Here is a 22,274-nt window from a genome sequence, read left to right as displayed (position 1 = left end):
GTGCTATACTTAACAGGAACAAAATAGGCATCCAGAAGACACATTTTCCATCAGAACTAAGGTTGCTGAAGGTATCTTGGTGATCCAGAACGAAGAAGAAAATACAATTTTCAGTAAAAAAAAAAATGAGTTTCTGAATTTTGACCAAATGGTATAGAATAGATTTTTTATTGCTGGGGGTTACTCAACAAACCTTGCTAGGGTTTCGATGGTCTAAATCATTAGGTTCATTAAGATTGGGACCAAATGAATTAGCAGCGGTGACGATATTCAATGCTGCAGCATTTCATATCAATGACTACCGGGCTTGGAGTATGTATACAACTTTGATAGTTAATTCAAGCCTTATATATAAATGCATCATATAAGGCTTAATAACACCTCATAGAAGACTATTACGAATATTCAAACAATTATGTAAAAAAGTAAGAATAAAGTGGGAATTATGGCGTCCCTAGCTCACATGAGCTATGCTTACATGGCAAATTTCACAAAAACGATAAACCTCACTCGACTGAGCTGGACCAAGCTGATTTCCGTGGCCTCTTGAAAACACTTGCGGAAGATGAGATTTGCTGTTCTTATGGTAATGACCTTGTGAACAGTGGGAATATGGCCAACTTGCATAATTCTTGAAGGAAATGCCACTGAAGAGCCTAAGGAATATCCCATCGAGGAGTCACGCAAGACCTACACCTTGAGGATGCAAGTCATGATTTCAACTCCTGAATCATGAGTTCTTGTGCAGGAACATCTGGTGCAGGAGTCACCTCAATGGGCTGTTTATTTGACTTTTAATCGACCCACGTGTTGCAAATGAAGGGAGATGAATGTAAGAGTAAAACAATTCTATTCACCAGTGAAGTCAGTTATGTTCTTAAGCTTCCACCATTCACCACAATTTGCCCTCTGTCCTCTTTGGCTCTGGCCCAGTTAGAAAAAGTCTCCCAGCCAGTAGCTTTTAAGAAACTGAGGTATGCAAGCAAACAAGGACTGCATGGGAGGTAGTAACGGGGTCTATTGAAAGCTCTTGATTTCCTCTGTAGATCTATTTGTGTGACTACATTTCAGAATTTCCGTGCAGCATGCCTCTAAATCGTGCAGGTAGAGGCTGAGCATGGTAGCTTGACAGGAAGAAGGGTTTGCTTCTTGTTTCTAACTGATAAATTTGATCATAATGCAACTGACTGCGCACACCTGTAACCTTTTCAATTGAGGGAGCTTGAAATGTGATAGTGATTTTCTAGTGTTGCAACTTTTTTTACAGTGTAGTTTGTTTTGCAGGATCACCTCGTCTGTTTCCTTCCTGGAACCTTGGCCCTGGGTGCTCATAATGGATTGACAGCAGAACATATGAACCTGGCCACTGCGTTGATGGAGACTTGCTACCAAATGTATGCTCAGATGGAGACCGGGCTGAGCCCAGAGATTGTGCACTTCAACATACATGCAGCAAACACAGGCAACAAGGATGTGGAAGTCAAAGTAAGGGCTTGTAGATCAGCTTTGTGGCCTTCAAAACAACAAACTAGACGTCTCAATAAACCTATGATACACTTATATTGGGAAAAAACTCAGTTTTACTTCAGCAAGAGGGATACAGTGGTCAAAATTATTAGATTGTGGTTTATTATGGGCATGGAGGCAAAAATTAGCAATTAAGCACATGCCTTCAGTTGTTGAAAACTTAATTTATCAATTTGCTTGTTATTTGTAATGAAGTTCGAAAATAATTATTTTTGTCACATTAACACACACGTTTAGCTGTAGATGAGAACACCACTGAGCAACAACAATTAATAGCTTACCTTCCACCTTGGTTTCTCGTTAGAATAAAAAGTAATTCTGGTATAAGATTAATGTTAAAGGATAACGATACATGAAAAACGGAAATTAATACACATCTAGTTCCATTCCAAAGACATCTAAGAGGTTCTTTGCAAAAACTAAAGACATTTTGCTTTACCTCTGATGAATACTTCTACCTGCAGATTCCTCAACTGTAGAACAAACCCCAAACATCAGACTGGATCTGAAAAACTTCAAAGCTGTTAAGATGCTGGTAGAGGGCGCTGACCCGTTTGACACCAGAAGTGACATCAGGCAGCGTTACTGAGGTCATTGAGCACCCACCCTGGTGCACTTACTTCAGTTCCTTTTTTTCCACGCCTTCGATGTGGAGTTTTTCGCACACATTATAAAACAAACGTTTTGCAGTAACATGTCACCTCCCAAGAAACCAGGGGTCAAACCCTGTAGTGATTGTGAGATATAGATGTCCATCACAGACCCACAAACAGTTTCTATTTTGGTATCTAGGGTCAGATTATTACTTCCAGACCTGCTCTTCTTGCTTCAGCATGCACCTTAAGGCCATAAAAGAGCAAGAGGCTAAGCTCTTCATAGCCAGGGCCAAAGACCATCGACGTAGCAAATGGTCGAAGCTCTGCTCCCGGTCTACTCAATCGTTTTCGGTAGGCAAGAAGAAAAAGAAGCATAGGAAGACAAAGAAGCACACCAGAGGTAAGTCTCCCCATCACCCTTTATCTTCCACAGAAACTTCCTAGTCAGAACCGGACCTAGGCGACTTGATGCCAGGGTACCTGCCTCCGCCCAGCCCTGCTCCTCCACTGGACCTGGCTCAATTCTTCCCGAAGCCTTCAGTGCCAGCACCTCTGCCACACGAGACATCGGCATCGACACCAACCTTACCTGAATTTCTGAGCCAGCTGCATTCTTTAACACTTTGTATTCCATCTTTGCGAAGACTTCAATGTCGTCCTGCGCCTCTTCAGACCCAGCAGCTCCTCCAATTCAATTTCCAGTGTTCCATCCGATGCCCTTTGACGCCACTGGACCTGCAACCTGATGCCCACCCTCAGATGGGCTCTTGCAGAGTGGCCCAGCGACTTCTGTAAGAGGATGCATATAGAGTCCTACCCCATAAAATATTTGGTATGACTTCGTACCCTATTGAGTTGTCCCCTACGGAGACACCGATCAAGACCCTATGTAATATAAGGGTTTGTCTTCTGCCAGTGGCTTAGATACGTCCCCTGAACTGGCTACGGACTTACCCACTGGACCACCAAAGCCTGAGGTAGTGTCTTTAAATAAGGTGATGGTAAACGCCTCAGAGGTCTTGGATCTTCAACTGCCCACAACAAAGACTACAACCAATGTCCTCCTGCCCTTTTCAGTAACATTGGAACTGCTTTTCCCTTTTAATGCATCCCTGCTGTATTCTGTTATGGCAGCACTGTGGAAACCCTTTTCTATCCCGGCTGTCAAGTGGCTTGTAGGTCGACATTACCTACCAGCTCCTTGTGACCTTGCCTTCCTTTTGGCCCACCCATCGCCTGAGAGCCTCGTATTTCAGGCCTCCTGTACTGAATCATAATCTGAAGTACCTTTCCTAAAGCCCCATCCAACAGTGAATGCTAAGAATGCTTCTTCAGCTGGCAGTGTGGCTTTAAAGTCACTTATTGCCAACTGTGTTTTGGCAAGATAGCACTGTGCTTTTGGGACATGGCTCAAATGCTTCTACCACATGTTTCAGCGGACATGAAGGACCACTTTCATGAAATTATTGCAGCTGGCCAAAATCCCTTCTGCCATATTATAAAGTTAGGCCTTGACACAGTGGATTTGATGACATATGCAATGGGCACTTCCTTTCCATCCAGAGGTACACTTGATTTCCAACCTCCAAGTTATCCTCTGATGTCCAAGCCAACCTAATGGACCTTTCTTTTCAAAAGGTGTGTCTTTTTGGCGACAAGCGTACTTGGCCATGGAGTGTGATTGAAAGCCTGTAAGGCCACTGCACTCTCCCTAGGCCTACAGCTCCCTGCCATTTTGTTGCTTTTGTACATTTAGAAGAGGGCCCTTATTTCATTCACAACAATACCGACCTACACTTCAGCAACAGCCTCTCACCAGGCAATACAGAAGACAAAGCCGAGGAGCCATATTGCAAACTTTCTCCTCTCCTGTTATACACCCCAAGAAAGCAGTCTTGTTTGCTTTCCCAACTCCACATGGAGCCTGTTAGAAGACTGGTGTCTCCCTTTCTTCTGGCCTTGAAAGCCATTACTTCGTAACAGTGGGTACACCCTTCCTCTAGACTCAACCCAGCCCCCCACCGTCAGACTATTTGCCCATTCTTCAGCAGGAGATGGCTGCTCACCTCCTTATAGGACCGATAGTTACTGCCAGGGTGTGGAAAGGGCCAGGATTGTAACGCATGTTACTTTTACGGTGCCCAAGAAGGATGGCGGTCTACGTCTGAATAAAGTCCCTCCGGGACCTGAACTTCAAAAAAGAGAAGTTCAAGATGCAGACCCTAGCTCAAGTGTTGGTGACTGGATGGTGTCACTCGACCTGCAGGATGGGTGCTTCTACATCCCTATACTGCAGATGCACTGGATGTTCTTGCGATTTGTGGTGGGATCTACACACTACCAGTTTGCGATACTGGCCTTTGGCTTAGCATAAAGAAAATGGGGTATCACCCAACAAGGCCACAGGACCTGGGTATCAATTGGTACAGTTAACAATTGGTCATAGACTTTTATCCCAAAAGGAAACTCCATAAAATTATTTATATTGATAATAAATCAAAGAATTATTTAATAGGACTTAATCCTAAAAGAGAAAAAGCATATAAAAAAGCCAAATGCGTTTTCAATTGTCTAGACTAAAAACGTACCCATTATTAGTTCAGAACAGAACGTTGCATAGAGACATATTACTTCTCAATTTATTATACATGTATATACACATGTTTTTTAAAACACGATCAAAAAAGATGCTGCCAGTTGTAATTGAAAGTGCAAAAGGTGGTGCTCAAGTGAAGAGGAAAAGGAAAAATAAATACTAAAGTAAATCAATGGTTCAAGAATCAAAGGTACAATTCCCTAAGTAAAACGCCTGACCCACATGATTAGTCAAATTACTCAAAAATAACGTTTATCTAAGGAAGGGAAAGGGGAACAAATAAGGGTTCAGGCTTCACAATTGGGGTAGATCGTTGACGTTTCGACCCTTGCGTATTGGTGGGAGGATCAACACCTCAGCTACGGGTCTTCCTCAGGACGGAGGATGGGAGAAAACCTAAAATTGTGGTAAGCACAGCACCCCAGTCAAGGAGGTTGGCCACCAATTAATGATAGGCTCCAACCTTCACATAGATCAAAAAACGATATCTCAGTCCTTCAGTGACGAGAAAGTTCAAAGGGTATTTAATCCCAATTGCCGTTTGGTGGGGCTCGCTAAGTAAATCCCAAAGCATTGTTTATTTTTAAGCCAGTCGAGGAGTCCTGGCTTCGCTCTCGGTTATCCTAAAATGACTCGAGCTACAGAAAACGTACTGCTTGCGTCCCGATGCAAGTGCACGCAGAGTCTACCGGTGTTTCTAAACAACAAGTAGACTCGGCGTGTACTTGCATCGGGACGCGAGCAGTACGTTTTCTGTAGCTCGAGTCATTTTATACCCTTTGAACTTTCTCATCACTGAAGGACTGAGATATCGTTTTTTGATCTATGGGAAGGTTAGCCCTTCATTAATTGGTAGCCAACCTCCTTGTTTGGGGTGCTGTGCTTACCATAATTTTAGGTTTTCTCCCATCCCCCGTCCTGTGGAATACCCGTACCTGAGGTGTTGATCCTCCCACCAATGCGCAAGGGTCGAAACGTCGACGATCTCCCCCAATTGTGAAGCCTGAACCCTTATTTGTTCCCCTTTCCCTTCCTTGGATAAACGTTATTTTTGAGTAATTTGACTAATCATGTGGGTCAGGCGTTTTACTTAGGGAATTGTACCTTTGATTCTTGAACCATTGATTTACTTTAGTATTTATTTTTCCTTTTCCTTTTCACCTGAGCACCACCTTTTGCACTTTCTATTACACCTGGCAGCATCTTTTTTGATCGTCTTTTAATGAACATGTGTATATAAATGTATAGTAAAGTGAGAAGTAATATGTCTCTATGCAACGTTGTGTTCTGAACTAATTATGGGTACTTTTTTTAGTCTAGACAATTGAAAACGCATTTGGCTTTTTTATATGCTTTTTCTCTTTTAGGATTAAGTCCTATGAAGTAATTCTTTGATTTATTATCAATATAAATAATTTTTGGGAGTTTCCTTTTGGGATAAAAGTCTAGGACCAATTGTTAACTGTACCCTTTGGCTTAGCATAAGCACCTTCAGTCTTCACAGGTGGGCATCCCCACTTTCCTTTACCACTTGCTCATCAAAGCCAGTTAGCCATAAGTGGTGTTGCGCCATCTGCAGTCAACATTGCTGCTGTTTAACTTGGGCTTTTCGTTCAACCAGTCCAAATCTCACCTGTGACCCTCCCAACAACTCCAGTTCATAGGGTCGGTACGGGACACCACCTTACTCCGTGCTTTTCCTCCATTGCAAAATATCCCAGACATTAAGGAAATGGTTCTGTCTTTCCAGCAAGGCATGAGAGTCCCAGTCCTGAGGGTCCTAAGATTCAAAGATCTGCTTGCTTCCGGCATTCTTCTAGTCATACATGCATGTGGGCACGAGGGGCCTCCACTGATGCCTTTATAGGCAGTGGCCCCAGTAAGGGGGGGGACCTGTTGGGATCCTTTACAATCTCTCCCAGTGCTTTAGTGGAAGTAGCTTGGTAGGAGAACGAGGCAAACCTGACTTGCAGGATGGCCTTCACTCCCCCTCCTACCGTAACTACAGTAATGATCGATGCCTCGCCCCTAGGATGGGAAGTTCATATTGAGATCAGCCATCTCTGCTCTTCAGAAAAGCAGGTTCTTCAAAGCAACCTGGTGGGCCTGGAGGCAATTCGGCTGGCACTCAAGGCCATGCGCCCCTCCATTGTATGTTGGTCCATTCAGACATTGACAGACAACAGGAATGCAATGTTGTACATGAACAAGCAAGGGCGAATAGGGTCTCGCCTTTGTTTGCCTAGCAGCGTTGAGACTGTGGTCTTGGGCCACTGCCAACGGACTTGGCTCACCGCCAATCACCTAGTAGGGTCTCTGAATGTCCGAGCTGACAGCCTGAGCTGGAGTCACCTTGCCAATTATGAGTGCAGTCTTCTGCCGGAAGTAGTCTAGGACATCTCCACCCAGTGGGGCGCTCCTCAGTTAGACTTATTAACCTTCTCAGAAAATTGTCAATGTCAGCAGTTCTACGCACTCCAGTATCCATTAAGGGGAGCCTTGGGGGACATGTTTCAGTTGCTGTGGAACTTTCAGCTGCATTACACGTTTCCAACCATACCCGTGCTTGCCTGAGTTCTCAGGAAGATTCGCCAAGACCAGAACCAAGTCATTCTCGTTGCCCCAGATTGGCGAACAAGGGTGTAACATGTGGACCTCTGCGCTTCTCCACGTGTCCCCTGCTTCACCTTCTGCTCAGACAGCACCTGCTCTTCCAGTCGGGGGCATGGTTCTGCACCCCAATCTCCAAGACCTCCACCTACATGCTTGGAGATTGACCACAACAATTGAGCTCCTTCCAAGTGCCACTGGAGGTGGTCGCTTTAATCTTGTCTACACAGTGCTACACCACTAAGTCTACTTACTTTGTTGCATTGTGTCTGGACAAGGGTATGGATCCCTTGCAGGCCAAACTATGTCAAGTGCTGCAATTTGCACTTTACCTTCCTCAGAGGGGTTGTGCTGTTGGCACTCTGAAAGGATACTTAGCTGCCTTGTCTGCTTTCCACTGTCTACTGGGTCAGCTGTCCATATTTAAACCTTTTTGATGGGGACTTCATTTGAGCTTCTTCATAAAGGCACCCTCCTTATATTAACCCTTAAAACTGTGTTTTTGGTTGCGATCACTTGTGCTAGAAAGGTCCGTGAGCTGCAAGCCTTTACCAGTATTGTTATGTAATAGAGTTTATAAAGTGCATAGCTGCTCCAACAACGAAGATTCCCAGTGCTAGACCTAGGGGATAGTTGTACAATATTTACCGTTTGACAGAGGGGATCAGAGTGGAAGGAATGCTAGATGGAAAAGAGCAGAGTCTTCAGGGGTTTTCTGAAATGCAGGTGATTCTCAATGTTACTGATGCAAAAGGGGAACGCTTTCAGAGAGATAGGGCCTTGCCCCAAAAAGAGCAGCCTTTTGCTCTTCTAACTCGATGGACCATCCTCACTGTCCCTTCACTACCTTTAGCCGAACAAATTTTGGCAAACCAGGCTTGCTTCCTTTACTAAGGTGGTGACCCCCTTCCATCTCGGGCAATCTGTCACACTTACAACCTTCTACCCTCCACCTCATCCAATGAAAGAGGAGGAATATTTGCATCAGTCGGGCCCCAAGCAGGCTGTTAACTACTGCCTGGACCACACCAAGGATATTTTTAAAAATCTTTTTATTAAACCAGCTCATTGGACATCACAAGGCTGAAAGTATTTACACGTACATCGCTAGGTTGATTTTTATAACAATGATACATCGTGACAGGATCATACACTTACAATGACTTTGGGAACAATCAAAGTATTCCCTATTGAAGTTCTATCTTGCATGAGGAATGGGTCGTGTCTGGCTACACACACCAAGGATATTTGATTGGCTGCCCAGCTCTGTAAGGCAGTACAGAAGAGGACTATCTTTGTGGATCATCCTCTGCATCAAGACCTGCTATGCCTAAGCCAAGAAAGACCCTCCTGAAGGGATCATAACCCATTCCACCAAGGCTAATTTGACCACTTGCTTTAAAAAACTGTTTTAAAACTACGAATTGGAGCAACTTACGGAAGGCAATTTTAAATTGACTGCGTTTTATTGTACTTATGTATATTTGCACAGCAAGACACGTGATCAAATACCTCTCAGCAGACAGCGGCGGGGGGTCAGAATTGTATGCTGGCTAATCTGCACACTTGGCTTAGCAAGACACTTTTGAGGGGTGTTCAGGGGATATTGGAGACAGTCTACCTGGCCATGTTTAGTGCCAGTTCCTCCAGACGCACACACGAGTGGATGCCATCTTGGTCAGCCGTCCAGCTCTTTTTTTTTTTTGCCAAGAAGCCTACTTAATGAGGCCTGGTGCTTAATCGCGAGGCTGTTGTGTGCAGAGAGTGTGTCAAAGGTACGCCCGTCTGCACCATCAGGGGCCAGAAATGCTGCCTATTTTAGGTCAGGTCTAATGTTATACATCTGAGGCCTTAAGTAGCTTAAACCAACAACCCAAGAAAAAAGTAGACACTATGCTGAATCAGTGTATGGCATGCCAATACCAATTCTATTTGTCAGATAACAGAATGAAAACTAAGGCTCAGGCATCAGCTACCAAACATTCTATGATTGACTGGCAAGTGCTACTACTCAATTGCAGATCACTTGTTGTTTGTGTTACAAGAAGAGAGACGTCCTGAAGTCCTTTTTCTAACAGAAACGTGGCTGAAAAAGGACAGTTGACCAGATATCATTAAAACACCCCCCTCCCCGGCTATGCAATAGCTAGAGGTTAAAGAAGAGGGAAAATAAGAGGAGTTGCTATTATCTTTAGGGACAACCTTCAATGTAAATCCACAACACTTGATATTAATAGATTGTGACAATTCGTTATTTTCCATTGAACTCTCACATACATATACATTCTCTGCCTACTAATCTATCATCCTCCCAGACCTGCTCCAACATTTATACAATCCATAACAAAAATTCTAGCACAGCACAGTCTTCTGACAGCCAGCTTTAACTTACTAGGAGACTTTAATTTACATGTGGATGCCAATACCTGTTCACAGGTAATTCATTTTAAACAAGTTCCAGCAACCATTCATCTTGAACAACTAGTTGTTTTCCCTACCCATGCCAAAGGCCACATCTTAGACCTAATTTTTCCCAATGTTCTGCTCCTGAAGGTAATGGCACCAATGTCAGTTCCTTGGTCGGACCATTTGCTGATCCCCTTCTTTATTTCCTTAATAGAAAAATTGAGCCCTCATAGTACAACAAGGAAACTGATCTGGCAATGGTCCAAGTTAAATATGTCACTGTGGGAAACAACACTGGGAAGTTCAGCCCCTAAGCTAAACAATGATGTAACCATCTCGTATTATAACTTCCAGGAGCGGATCAGCTCAACGTTGCTTATTCCTAAAAAAGGCCAGTAGAACTTCCAGGCCAGAGCCAGTGTCAATTGGTTTTCACCTGAGATAAGAGTTGAAAAAGAATATAAGAAACTCGAAAGAAAATGGAGATACAAATATAAAGCATTGAAAAAATATCAATTTGCAATTCGGAGCGCCAAGTTGAAATATTTCACCGATAAGATCAGTCAATCCACACTCCCGGCCAAAGAAATCTTTTCCATTGTTATCTCCTTCATCTAACCCAGCATCGTAGGAGCAGGTCCCTCCCCCTCCAAGAATCAATGCAAAATGCTAGCCAACTATTTTTTTAGAGAAAGTCAGACTAATCTACAACTCCTTGGCAGGGTCAGCAAGCACATACATCATGGATAATGTACAAAATAAGATTGACAACACTACGAGTACGAAATCAGAGGTGGAACTTTCTGCCTTTCTGAGTCTCACTCAGAAAGTAGTTATGGAAATTGCTAAATATCAATCCCCTATTAAAAAAACGTTTGGAATGTGGCTGGATAAAGCCATCACAATGGATCTACAAGCAAAAAAACTGGCTGGCATCTGCTTCGGTCTACTTAGAATGATCAGGAAGACATTACACTGATCCTGGAGCATCTAAGAAAAATGGTGATTCAAGCCCTTATAGTTTCTAGTTTAGACTACAGCAATTCCCTATATGTGGGCTCACCAAAATTTGTAATAAAAAGACTTTAGGTGGTGCAATATGCAGCTGCAAGGCTTCTTCTCAAGCTCCCAAGTCATGTCCCAGTAAGATAGTCTTTGAAACGGCTCCAATGGCTGCCAGTTGAAGCGAGGATTAAGTTCACATACCTGTACATGGCACCTATAAGGCCATAAAGAATAAAGGTCCAGTTAAACTTAGAGGTCTGGTATCCTCTTTTGCCCTAGCCAGACTCCTAACATCATCTCAACAACACCTTCTTAGCACTACAAGAATCAAGAGCGAGATGTGGCGGAAGATCATTTGCACACCTGTTATCAAATTTATGGAATGGTCTCCCATTCGGTATAAGATTACTGGAAGGTGAACTCACTTTAGTAAAAAACTCAAGACCTGGCTGGTCTCCCACTAACCAATTACCATGCACAGTTATCCAGATCTGAAAGAGACAGTAAGTTATAGATTTCTTACCTTAGAATTACCCCCAGGCATCAGAGTGGATCTAGAAAGTTTTTCGCCGGCAGTACCCCTACGTGTTGAAAGGTGGCGTCGTTCGGCTCCGCGTTCGTCATTTGCATCGTGGTTGCCAGAATGACGTCGCAGTAGCTTTGATGCCGCCCTCGCGCGCTGACCTCAGTTCTTTCTTTTTCCGCACCAGCAAGTGCAGATCCGAAGAGAGGGTTACCTGTAGTCACTTTTTGACCGACCTTTTGGTGACACCGTTTTTGAGTCTTCGACTCCTGGTGCGCGTCAGGGATGCCCGGTTTTAAGGCTTGCATCTCCTGTAGCCGACTGATGTCGGTAACGGATCCGCACCGCGTGTGCCTGTTTTGCCTGGAGCGTGACCACGATCCCAAGTCGTACTCCGACTGCTGGACCGTGACTCGAAAGACTTTGCGGGAGCAGTCCCGAAAGCTTCTCGTGGCCCGGCAGTCGGCTCTGTGCCGTTCGAGGTCCTCGGCGCGTGGGAGGTCAAGGGACCGGTCGTGGAGCCACCACCACCAGTCTTCTTCAAAGCCTTGGCACTCCTCGGGTAAGTCAAAGCACAAGAAGAAGTCGAAGAATTTTTGTCGCTCTTTGACTTCTCCACGTCGGTCGACGCGACGGGGGTGCGGGTGGTTCCCCTCCTTTTTGCTCCACGTGCAGAGCCTGAAGGGTTGACTTAGAGTTTCCCTCCCTTCCTGGGACCTGGAGCGACCCCTACCCAGCTTCGCACATTTTACGAAGTGATGCATGCCATCTTTGGGCAACCCAACTCTGCCAGCGTGCCTTCGGGCCCCGCGGACTCGGCTGGGGTCCCTGGGCCTGCAGCTCCGGCCCCCACTGCAGGGTCCCTTTGGATACAGGCCCAGATCCGGATCGGCGCCGGTCGACCTGATTACACCTCCTCCGGCGCCGATCCCACTGTTATCACATCCACAGTCGTCCCTGTCCTCCGCCCTGACCTGGACACATCGACCAAGGCCTGATCCAGCGTCGATGGGTACCTTTGTGCCCTTGTTCTACCCTGGTGCTCCAATCAGGTCAGTTTGGCAACCAGAGGAGGGCGAGGAGGACTGGGGGGTCTGGAGACCCTCTAACTGACCAGTTGGAGTATGATCTGGATTGAAGAGAGGAACTGGGGGAAGCCAGAGGTCTAGATACTGCCCCAGACCTTGGCATGTTGTCTCCTCCTATCGTGGCTACGGAGGAGGGAGCTTCTTACGCAGTGGTGTTGCGTTGGGCAGCCGAGGCTCTCAACTTCAGCTACCTACTGTGGAGCCCCTGCTGCATTTCAGTGAAGTCCTAACCAACATCCTTTTGGGCATCTGTTCCAGGACCAACACAGGGGCTCCTGTGGATAGGATGATTGCCCGACGTCACCGGGCGACCCTACTTTCCTCTCCCAACACCCCACCACTGAGAGCTTGGTGGTCCAAGCCTCCACATCCAAATGTGCATTCCCTAACGCACCACCTAATAGGGAACCCAAAAAGCTGGATGATCATGGGAAGATGTTGTTTCCCTTCCTCCAACTTGGGACTTCGGTCGGTAAACATTGCATGTCTGTTGGGCTGTTATACCCACTCTGTGTGGGATACGGTGGCGCTGGTGCTGCCCCAGTGCCCGGAGGAGGCACGGGTCGTGCTCTCCCGTGCAGTTGCCGAGGGGAGAAACGCAGAGAAGTTTGCCATACACTGTGGACTAGAAACCGCCAACCCGCTCTTCAACCTATGCCTAGCTGAGATCGACTGGCTTTTCTGGGGGTGTCCCAAGTTACCCTTATAAATATAAGCCTTTGATGGCTGTCACCTATTCGGCGAATAGGCAGACAGCGAGCTAGAGTGCTTCAAGGACTCACGGCCAAGTCCTTGGGTCTCTCCACCTCTCGCCCGGCGCAGTGGGCCTTTTGCCCCTTTCGTTGCTACGGAAGGGGTTCCCCACCATGTTGCACCAAGGGCCACAGGCCGGGGCAAGCTGTTCAGCCCCTGCGCGGCCAGGGACGTGGGACCCACTGACGTGGGTCTGGGGGCCAGCGAGCCAGCCAGTCCACCACTGCCCCCTCTGCAGCAGCCACCACACCCTCATAGTCCGACCATCCAGGGCCACCAATCGCTAGTGGGCGACAGGATTTGCCATCACCTTCTCCACTGGTGCACCATCACGTCATACAGGTGGGTTTTGCAGATAGTCCGAAGGGACTACTCCCTCCCAATCGAGACTACCCCCACAACCAAGCCACGTCAGTTCCATCACATGTCAGATGACCATCTGGCCCTTCTCCAACATAAAGTTATGGCTCTCTTGGCCAAGAGAGCCACTGAGCGAGTTCCTGCCCCAGAAGTAGGTAGTGTTTGCTACTCCCACTACTTTCTGGTGCCAAAGAAGGATAAAGGCCTGCGTCCTATCTTGAATCTCAGGAACATCCACCGCTTCCTCCGAAGGAGAAGTTCAAAATGTTGATGCTAGCTCAGGTCCTGTCTGCCCTCAACCCTGGAGACTGGATGGTAGCGTTGGACTTGCAGGAAGCCTATTTTCACATCTCCGTCCTGCCTGCCCACCAGCGCTACTTGTGGTTCACAGTAGGCCAAGAGCATTTTCAGTTTACCGTCCTCCCCTTTGGCCTTACCAGCGCCCCTCGGGTGTTCACAAAGGTGATGGCGGTGGTCGCAGCTCATCTGCGCAGATCAGGGGTTCCAATCTTCCCCTATCTGGACGACTGGCTGTTGAAGGCGGGCTTGCCACAGGCTGTCGTCTCCCACCTCCAGACTACGGCCGACCTCCTGCATTCGCTGGGGTTCTCCATCAACGTGCCGAAGTCGAACCTGACTCCCTCTCAGAAGCTCCTCTTCATCCGAGCGGTTCTGGACACAACGCAGTTTCGGGTCTTATCCTCCCGAACAGCGAGTCTGGGATATTCGGGCTATGATCTGCCGGGTTTCGGTCAGGATGACCCTACGGCTACTGGGCCTGATGGCCTCCTGCATCCTGCTGGTGGACCAGGCCAGATGGCATATGCGGGCTCTGCACTGGGACCTGAAGTTCCAGTGGGCACAACATCAGGGCAACCTGTTCGTTTGCGTCCAGATCTCGGAGGGCACTGCACACCAATTGCAGTGGTGGCTAACAAACCAGGATTGGGTTGAGGGCAGATCCCTCTCCCTTTCCCAACGAGAGTTCACAGTGGTGACCGATACATCACTTCTGGGATGGGGCGGCCACATGGGGGAGGCGGAGATCACGGGCTCCACATCAACCTTCTGGAGCTTCGGGCGATTCATCTTGCACACAAAGCATTCCTTTTCTCTGTCCGTAGAAGATACTGCAGGTGTTCACGGACAACACCACGCCATGTGGTACTGCAACAAACAAGGCGGGATGGGGTCGTAGACCCTATGTCAAGAGGCTCTCTGCCTCTGGACATGGCTGGAACATCAGGACGTATCCCTGATGGTTCAACACCTGGAAGGTTCGCTGACCGCCAGGGCAGATGAACTCAGCCACAGGTGCATGATGGATCACGAATGGCATCTTTACCCAGAGGTGGTGCAAGGTCTCTTTCAATAGTGGGGAGAGCCGTGGTTAGATCTATTCGCCTCCGAAGAGAACGGCAATGTCAGCAATTTTGCGTGTTGGAATTTCCAAGGCGGCACTTGCTTGGCGACGCTTTTCGTCGCAAGTGGAGGTGCAGTTTTCTCTACGCCTTTCCGCCTATACCACCTCTGCCCAAAGTGCTGAAGAAGATCAGGTGCGACCGGGCCCAAGTCATTTTTGTGGCTCCGGATTGGGCCCAAAGAGCCTGGTATCCTGGGCTATTGCACATGGCCATCGATCCGCCGATCTGACTGCCTCTTCAGGAGGATCTTCTGTTGCAGCAGCAGGGGACGGTCCTCCACCCGAACCTGTCCAGCCTCTACCTCCTTGCGTGAAGATTGAGTGGCAACAGTGGACCGCTTTAAACCTTCCTCCTGAAGTTTGTGATGTTATCTTGGCAGCCAGGTGTCCCTCCACTAAGACGGTTTACGCCTGCAGATGGTACAAATTTGTGGCATGGTGAGCAGCAAAGGCTGTGAATCCCCTTTCCACCCCTCTCCACCCCTCTTTCTGAAGTTTTCTTGTTCCTCCTTTCTTTGGCCCAGCTGGGCTCTGCTCTGGGCGCTTTAAAGGGCTACCTCTCTGCCATCTCAGCCTTTCTTAGGCTTCCTGATCAGCCTTCTCTTTTCAAGTCCCCTCTTGTAAATCGCTTCCTTAAGGACATTATTCACCTTTTTCCTCCTGTTCCCTTCGTAATGCCTCAGTGGAACTTGAACCTGGTTTTACATATCTTATGTGCGCTCCCTTTGAGCCACTTCATTGCTGTCCTCTCAGGCTTCTGACCTTAAAAACTGCCTTTCTGGTGGCTATCACCTCTGTGCGCAGGGTGAGTGAGCTTCAAGCACTTTTTTCTAAGCCCCCTTTTCTGGCTGTTCATTCAGACAAGGTTGTCCTTCGAACTCGTCCATCCTTCCTTCCCAAAGTGATTACCTCTTTCCACATTGGACAGACCATCACTTTGCCCACCTTCTTTCCGCATCCTCCTAAGAAGGAGAGGCTCCACTGTCTAGATTCAAAATGTGCGCTTTCATTTTATTTGGATCGGACTAAGCAATTCCAGGTGGATGACCAGCTCTTTGTTGGCTTCATGGGAGCTAAAAAAGGTTGTGCCGTGCACAAGCGGACTATCTCTAGATGGGTCGTTTTGTGCATCAAAGCTTGCTATTCCTTGGCAAAGAAGGAGCCTCCAGTGGGGCAACGCGCCCATTCCACCAGGGCGAGGGCGGCTACCACTGCTTTGGGACGTGGAGTCCCCCTCAATGACATCTGTCAGGCAGCTATGTGGGCATCGCTGCACACGTTCACAAAACACTACTGCCAGGACAGCCAAGTACGGAGAGATGGCTTCTTTGGCCGTTCTGTTCTCCAGGACTTTTTGGTGTGAACTTTGTTTGCAGACCCACCTCTGGGGTTGGTATTCCTGGGGTATCTATTCTAAGGTAAAGAATCTATAACTAATTGTCTCTTTCAGATGAACAAGTTACTTACCCTCGGTAACGATATCTCTGTAAGAGACATAGATTAGTTATAGATTCCTTACCGCCCTAACCATCCTCCCTGTTCTGCGAACTGATTTCTAGGGTTAAGGACTACCTTTCAGGGCCCTAGTTTGTGCACCAGTGGTCAGTATCTTGCATGGCTCTGCGCTTCTGGCATGGAAAGTCGTGTACAGAACTGACAGCGCGCAAGGGCGGCGTCTAAGTAGCTACCGTGACGTCGGCATCTAAGTAGCTACTGCAACATCATCCCGGCGACCTTGACACCAACGATGAACGCTAAGCCAAATGACGCCACCTTTCGACGCGCAGGGGTACTGCTGACGAAAAACGTTCCAGATCCAGTCTGTTACCTGGAGGTAATGCTAAGGTAAGGAATCTATAACTAATCGATTTCTCTTACAGATATATAGTTATCAAAGGTAAGTAACTTTTTCTTCAGCACTCATCAGCCATGTGCTTTACAAAATCTTAAACATAAACACATTAACTACGATTAAGTCAGGCTCGCCTTTGAGACGGGAAGAGACAGTCATAGAGGCCCTAGCATTTATGTATAACCGATCCCTGGAGGACGGGCAGGTTCCTAATCAGTGGAAACACATGATTCTCTGCCCCTTACTAAATTTAAAAAAAACAGAGCTGGACTCGGGCAAGGCAGAACATTATAGGCCAATTTTGCTTTTGCCAGAGTCAGCAACATTTTGGAGAAATGGATTAATGGCAACTTATCTGACTTCTTGAACTCCTATAGACTACTGCACCATACGCAGATCGGTTTTCGATATGACTGCAGTACTGAGATAACTTTTATGCTGGCAATGGAGGACTTAACGAAAACTCTGGACCAGGGTGATACTGCTTTGCTCATTTCGTTGGATCTGAGCACTGCTTTTGACATGGTTTTTCACCCAATTCTTTGCTAGAGGCTAGAGAGCTTATGAGTCACAGGGGCTACTCTAAGATGGTTTACCTAGTTTCTCGCAGACTGAGCTTTCAAGTTGGTGAGGGGCTCTTTCTGTCAGAAACACACCAGCTGAAATACAGAGAGCTGAAAACTTTTCATTGAGCTTGGCCTTATTTAATGTATATGTACAACCACTCTCTGACATCTTTTGTGATCTGGGTTTTACAATGGTTTCCTATGCTGATGATACCCAGAATGTCCGTTTGTAACCAAATAATGATACAACCCTTGATAGACTTAACATCTGTCTATAAAGGGTATCCACCTGAATGGCGTCTATCGCCTTAAATTAAACAGAGACAAGACTGAGGTAATGGTGACAGGAAACTATCCAGCACTCTGGGACCAATTCCTCTGGCCATCATTCTTGGGGGAACATCCCCCTCCCCAAGTCTGAAGTAGAGTCTAGGTGTTATCCTAGACAAAGAACTTACATTGACCACTCAAGTAAAAAAGTGAGATCTGGCACTTGCCTCAGTCTCCTGAGGTCTCTTTGGAAGACACTCAAATGGTTCCTTTTGGAGTGTCAAAGAATAGTGGTCCAGGGATTAGTACTCTCCAGACTGGACTACGACAACTCACTCTACCTGGGCATCCCATTATATGTTATGAGAAAGCTGTAGGTTGCCCAGAATGCCACAGCCAGAGTATTGATGAAACTGTCTAAAACTCAATCTGTACGAGCACCTCTGGTGCAATTTCATTGTCTTCCATTTAATGAGAGAGTAAAATTTGAGGCTCTCTGTACTGCTCACAGGGTAAAGTACTTTTGAGAGAAATATATCCTCCAACATCTTGTTACACCCTACATTACTTCCAGAGAACTGAGGTCAAATAATCTCTTTGCGAAACGTACCCAGAGTTAGGAGAGCAAGAGGAGGCGTCTGTCCTTCGGCTACCTTGTTTCAAAACTCTGGAATATTCTCCCTATTCACTTGAGGTCAGACCAAAATTTACTCCGCTTTAGGAATCAGTTGAAAATGTACCTTTTCACCCAAGCAGAGTGAATCCTTCACAACTTCTCACTTGTTTGACGCTAGAAGCCCGTATATGGGTAGCTGTGCGCTCTAAATATATTTTATAATAATAATAACTTCTGCACTTGCTAGAGTATTCCCAAATGTGGAAATCTGGAAGGCGGCAGCGCAGGCTTCTTGCACACCTTTACAAAACACTTCTGTGTGGATTTGGAGGTGCACAGGGATGGACACTTTGCCAGGTCCATTTTGCAGGATTTCCTTGTCTAATCCTCCTCCTGGGTAGATTTTGCCGTAAAATCTCAGGTGGGGAATTCGCAGGTACATGTATCCTTCAGAAGAAAAAGTTACTTACTTGCTAGAACTATATTTCTGGTGGATATTCTATTTACCTACTTATTCCTCATCCCCATTTAATGGATGAATTATATAGAAAATGAATAAGATCCCAGGTTCTATATTTTGTCGTTGCAATCATTCATCAATGTCAACCTGCCCTTCTGCTTCAAAGCTTGGAAAAACTGGAGGGAAGTGTGGCTCAAATGGTTAGAGCGGCAGACCCTGATGCAGAGGTCTGGCCCGGGACCAGGGTTCAATACCCGTCTTGGCAGGTCTTGGGCTCAATTTCCTCGGACCTGATAATTCTCGCCTCGGTGCCTATTCTAATCATGGGTCCCACTCTGCGACTCTGGGCAATAGCTTGCTTAATCTCCACAATGGCCCCAAAAGCGCTGCAATGCCTGGTTTCACCCTGGGGGTACCCAGGAGTGGACACTCACAGGGAAAACCAGGAAGGGTTCCTAAGCGGTATACGGACAGCGCCGGGACACTGCCTCAGGGAAGTAGCTGTGCGCTCTATAAATACCGGTACATTTACATTTACATTGGTGTACCAGGGTGGGCGCTTGTTGACCTCAGTTTTGCTGCCTGATTTCACTTCCGGCATCGACTGGGTCTAGCGCCCCCTACTTGCAACTTAACAGCACTGATGTTTTCCGGATCCTGTCTGACGCCTGTTTTTTTTTTCTACATGTTAAGAATCTGCAGGTAGATAGAGGATCCACCAAAAAGATTCTTACCACAGGTAAGTAACTTTTCCTCTGGTAGGGTCTGACCTTCAGCATACCTTAATATTAATTTTGTAGAGCTCGCAATTATCCAAGGGTGACCTGGCGCTTAGATAGATAACTGACTTTGTACACCTAATGCATGAAATCAAGAGAAGGAAACGGTTGAGTTCTGAATGAAAAATCAGATAAAAAGATTGCATTGTTAGAGCCCTACAAATTTGTAAAATATTAGTTTCCAAATGTAGCTCAATGGACAGTTATTCCACGCCTGTGTTGTGACCACAGAAAAAAAGCACGTTCTTCCATGATTGTCCTCCAATGTTGAGGTACAGTGATCAGACACGCAGAGGCTGAAGGAATCATCCTAGATTGTTTTTTTTTTTTTAAAACATCAGAAATGTAACTGGTGTGAGCTACTGGATAAATTGCCCTATGACCCATGCAGAGGGCCTTAAACCAGCATTTCGCTGGGACAGGGAGCCAACTGACAAAGTTGAGACGGGACACAATCAAATTTCCTCATATCAAATATCAGTCTGGCAGCCACATTCTGAATCGGCTGCAGTCTCTGCGTAGGATAAGCAGGGATATCAACGTACAATGCGTTATAGTAGTCTAACCTACTAAGACTGCAAGCTTGTACGAGCAGCTGCCTCGAATATTGAAAAGTAAATGGTACAATCCTTTTTTTAATTCTTTTATTATTAGGAAAGAAGTGGTCATTATCTTGTTATTATAGTGCCCAAATGAAAGTATATTATCAAATAAAACACCCAAATTGTGGGCAACAATTTCTAGTTTGGTGCACACCCCAAACGTTTGTGGCCACCATATGATGGACTGGCCTGAGGGATTACTGAATATCAGCACCTCTGAGTTATCTGAATTTAACTGCAGGGAGTTTGGGTTCATCCAACAAACCACCATCACCAGGCAGCTTTTTAATTAATTTTGAAATTGTTTAACATTGTGTTCCATGCGGATGATCGGAGTGTCCTTAGCATAACTATGAAACTGAAACCCAAAAGAAGCAATGAAATCTGCCAAAGGAGTGACATATATATATCAAAAAGAGATGAACTGAGGGCAGATTCTTGGGGAACCCCACAGGGTATATGTTTAAAATCTGAACGGCCGACTGAACACCCTGTGTTCTATTTTTCAAAAAAGGGTTCAAAACATTGTAGTGAGTTATCCTGCAGGCAAGTAGCATTTAATCTTTCCAGCAGGACAGCATGTGAAGAGCTTTGTTGAAGGCTGCCAACAGATCAAGGAGAATAAGAGCCACCTAGCTCCTTCCATCCAAGATTGATGACATTGGCAGTCACCATAAGCACTGTTTTTGTGCTAAGTAAGGGTCTGAAACCAGATTAATAATGTTTGAGACCCCATTTTCCTCAGTATAAAACTAGTTGCTTATTCACCCAATTCGCTAAAATCTTTGTCAAAAGAATAGAAAAACGTCTACAGTTTAAAGGGATATTGGGATCCAAAGACTCATTTTTTAAGAGAGGTGAGACTATTGCTATTTTGCAAAAGGAGGGAACACCACTACTCGCCAAAGAATTATTATAGATTACTGTTATCAGTGGGTAAATGTGGAGGCTAAACTTAAAAAAAAAAATATAGGACAGGGGTCAAGTGATGAGCCAGAATTAATAGTCACAATTTTGGATGCAACATCTTTATCAGCTAAAGTTCCACAATCTGACCAAATCATAAGACCTTTCCGCAGTTGCCATTGCTGGTGTAAAAGATGACAGAAGAGTTGAGATTTTATTCTAAAAAAAAAAATTCAGCCAACTCTCACCAAAGCATTCAAGTAGGAATAATCTTAGGCGGATAATTCTTCGTTTTTTAAAACCGTATCTACTTATGTAAGGCCCTAACAATCCAAGTTTTAAATTGATTCATTGCACCCTCAACATTATTATTTGACTAAATGTACGGCTTAGAACTTTCTAGACTTACTGAAAAGAAAAACGCTATAAACTGTTGTCCAGGTGCAATAAGCTATTTTCGTGGTTGATTGGGTAGGCAGTCTGCTTTCATCCATTAGAAGGTGAAAGAGAATCAGTGTGGTCTGACCACATAACATCCTTGACGCCATTAAGTTATCAGCCCTGATTTGGAATAGAGAGGATCAAATATATGCCCTAACCTGGTGGGTTGGTAATTGGACATACTGCTGCAGCTCCAAAACCGAGCAGATGTTGACTAGCTGTAGGGTATTGGTGTCCGTAACGTTATCCAAGTTTGACATTTAGGTCACCCAACACAACAAAACATCAGTCGCAACATAAGCTATTGATTGTCCCCTAAAGTGAGCTAATAAAGTTCTTTAAAGGACCAAGTGGTCTGTAAATCAATAAACTTTTCACTGAAATAATAAGTGATTCAGCATCTTGCAAATATAGTGTGAACCATTGAGAGCATTTAAATCTGTTCTTGTAGGTTAAGGCTACCCCATAACTATTTTAGTGGGCCGATTCCCTGTGTGTATTGCGTATTCCTGAAGTATAGCAAGAACTACATCTGGACCAGAGCCTTCTATTATCCAGGTTTCAGTTATAAACAAATAGTCTTAAGTTGTATTCCTCTAACAATATGCGCACTTCAACTGCATGGGCTACTAGTGAGTGCACATTATTTAAGCGTATTTTAAATGTTTTGGATCATCCAAGCAGTGTTCAGTATCCTGACTACCAAGAGAGCTCACCCCATAGTTTGCTACTTGTTTTACAGCCTTATTATCACCATAGATCTTAGAATTACTCAGACCTGCCCGTTAACTTAAGGCTGAAAATAATGTAATGATGGACTGAGGTTTAAAATGGCAGAGACAAATAGTAGTTAATGGCAAGAATCTTACCAACAGTAAAAACTCACGAGTACAGT

At 45.7% G+C, this 22,274-nt stretch overlaps 1 protein-coding gene across 2 annotated transcripts in view; it reads left to right on the top strand.

Moving 5' to 3' along the window:
- The window catches only part of MAN1B1 (mannosidase alpha class 1B member 1), a 373,555-nt gene that overhangs the window by 339,173 nt on the left and 12,108 nt on the right, over window positions 1–22,274 (top strand). For both annotated transcript variants that reach the window (XM_078642044.1, XM_078642045.1), the window contains exon 11: window positions 1,285–1,485. In XM_078642044.1, coding sequence (XP_078498170.1) covers window positions 1,285–1,485 — 201 coding nt within the window. The remainder of the gene's footprint in view (window positions 1–1,284; window positions 1,486–22,274) is intronic.

This window comes from Lissotriton helveticus, chromosome 5_1 (genome assembly GCF_964261635.1).
Source record: "Lissotriton helveticus chromosome 5_1, aLisHel1.1, whole genome shotgun sequence".
NCBI classification, from domain to species: domain Eukaryota; kingdom Metazoa; phylum Chordata; class Amphibia; order Caudata; family Salamandridae; genus Lissotriton; species Lissotriton helveticus.
This window is presented reverse-complemented; position numbering and strand designations above follow the sequence as displayed.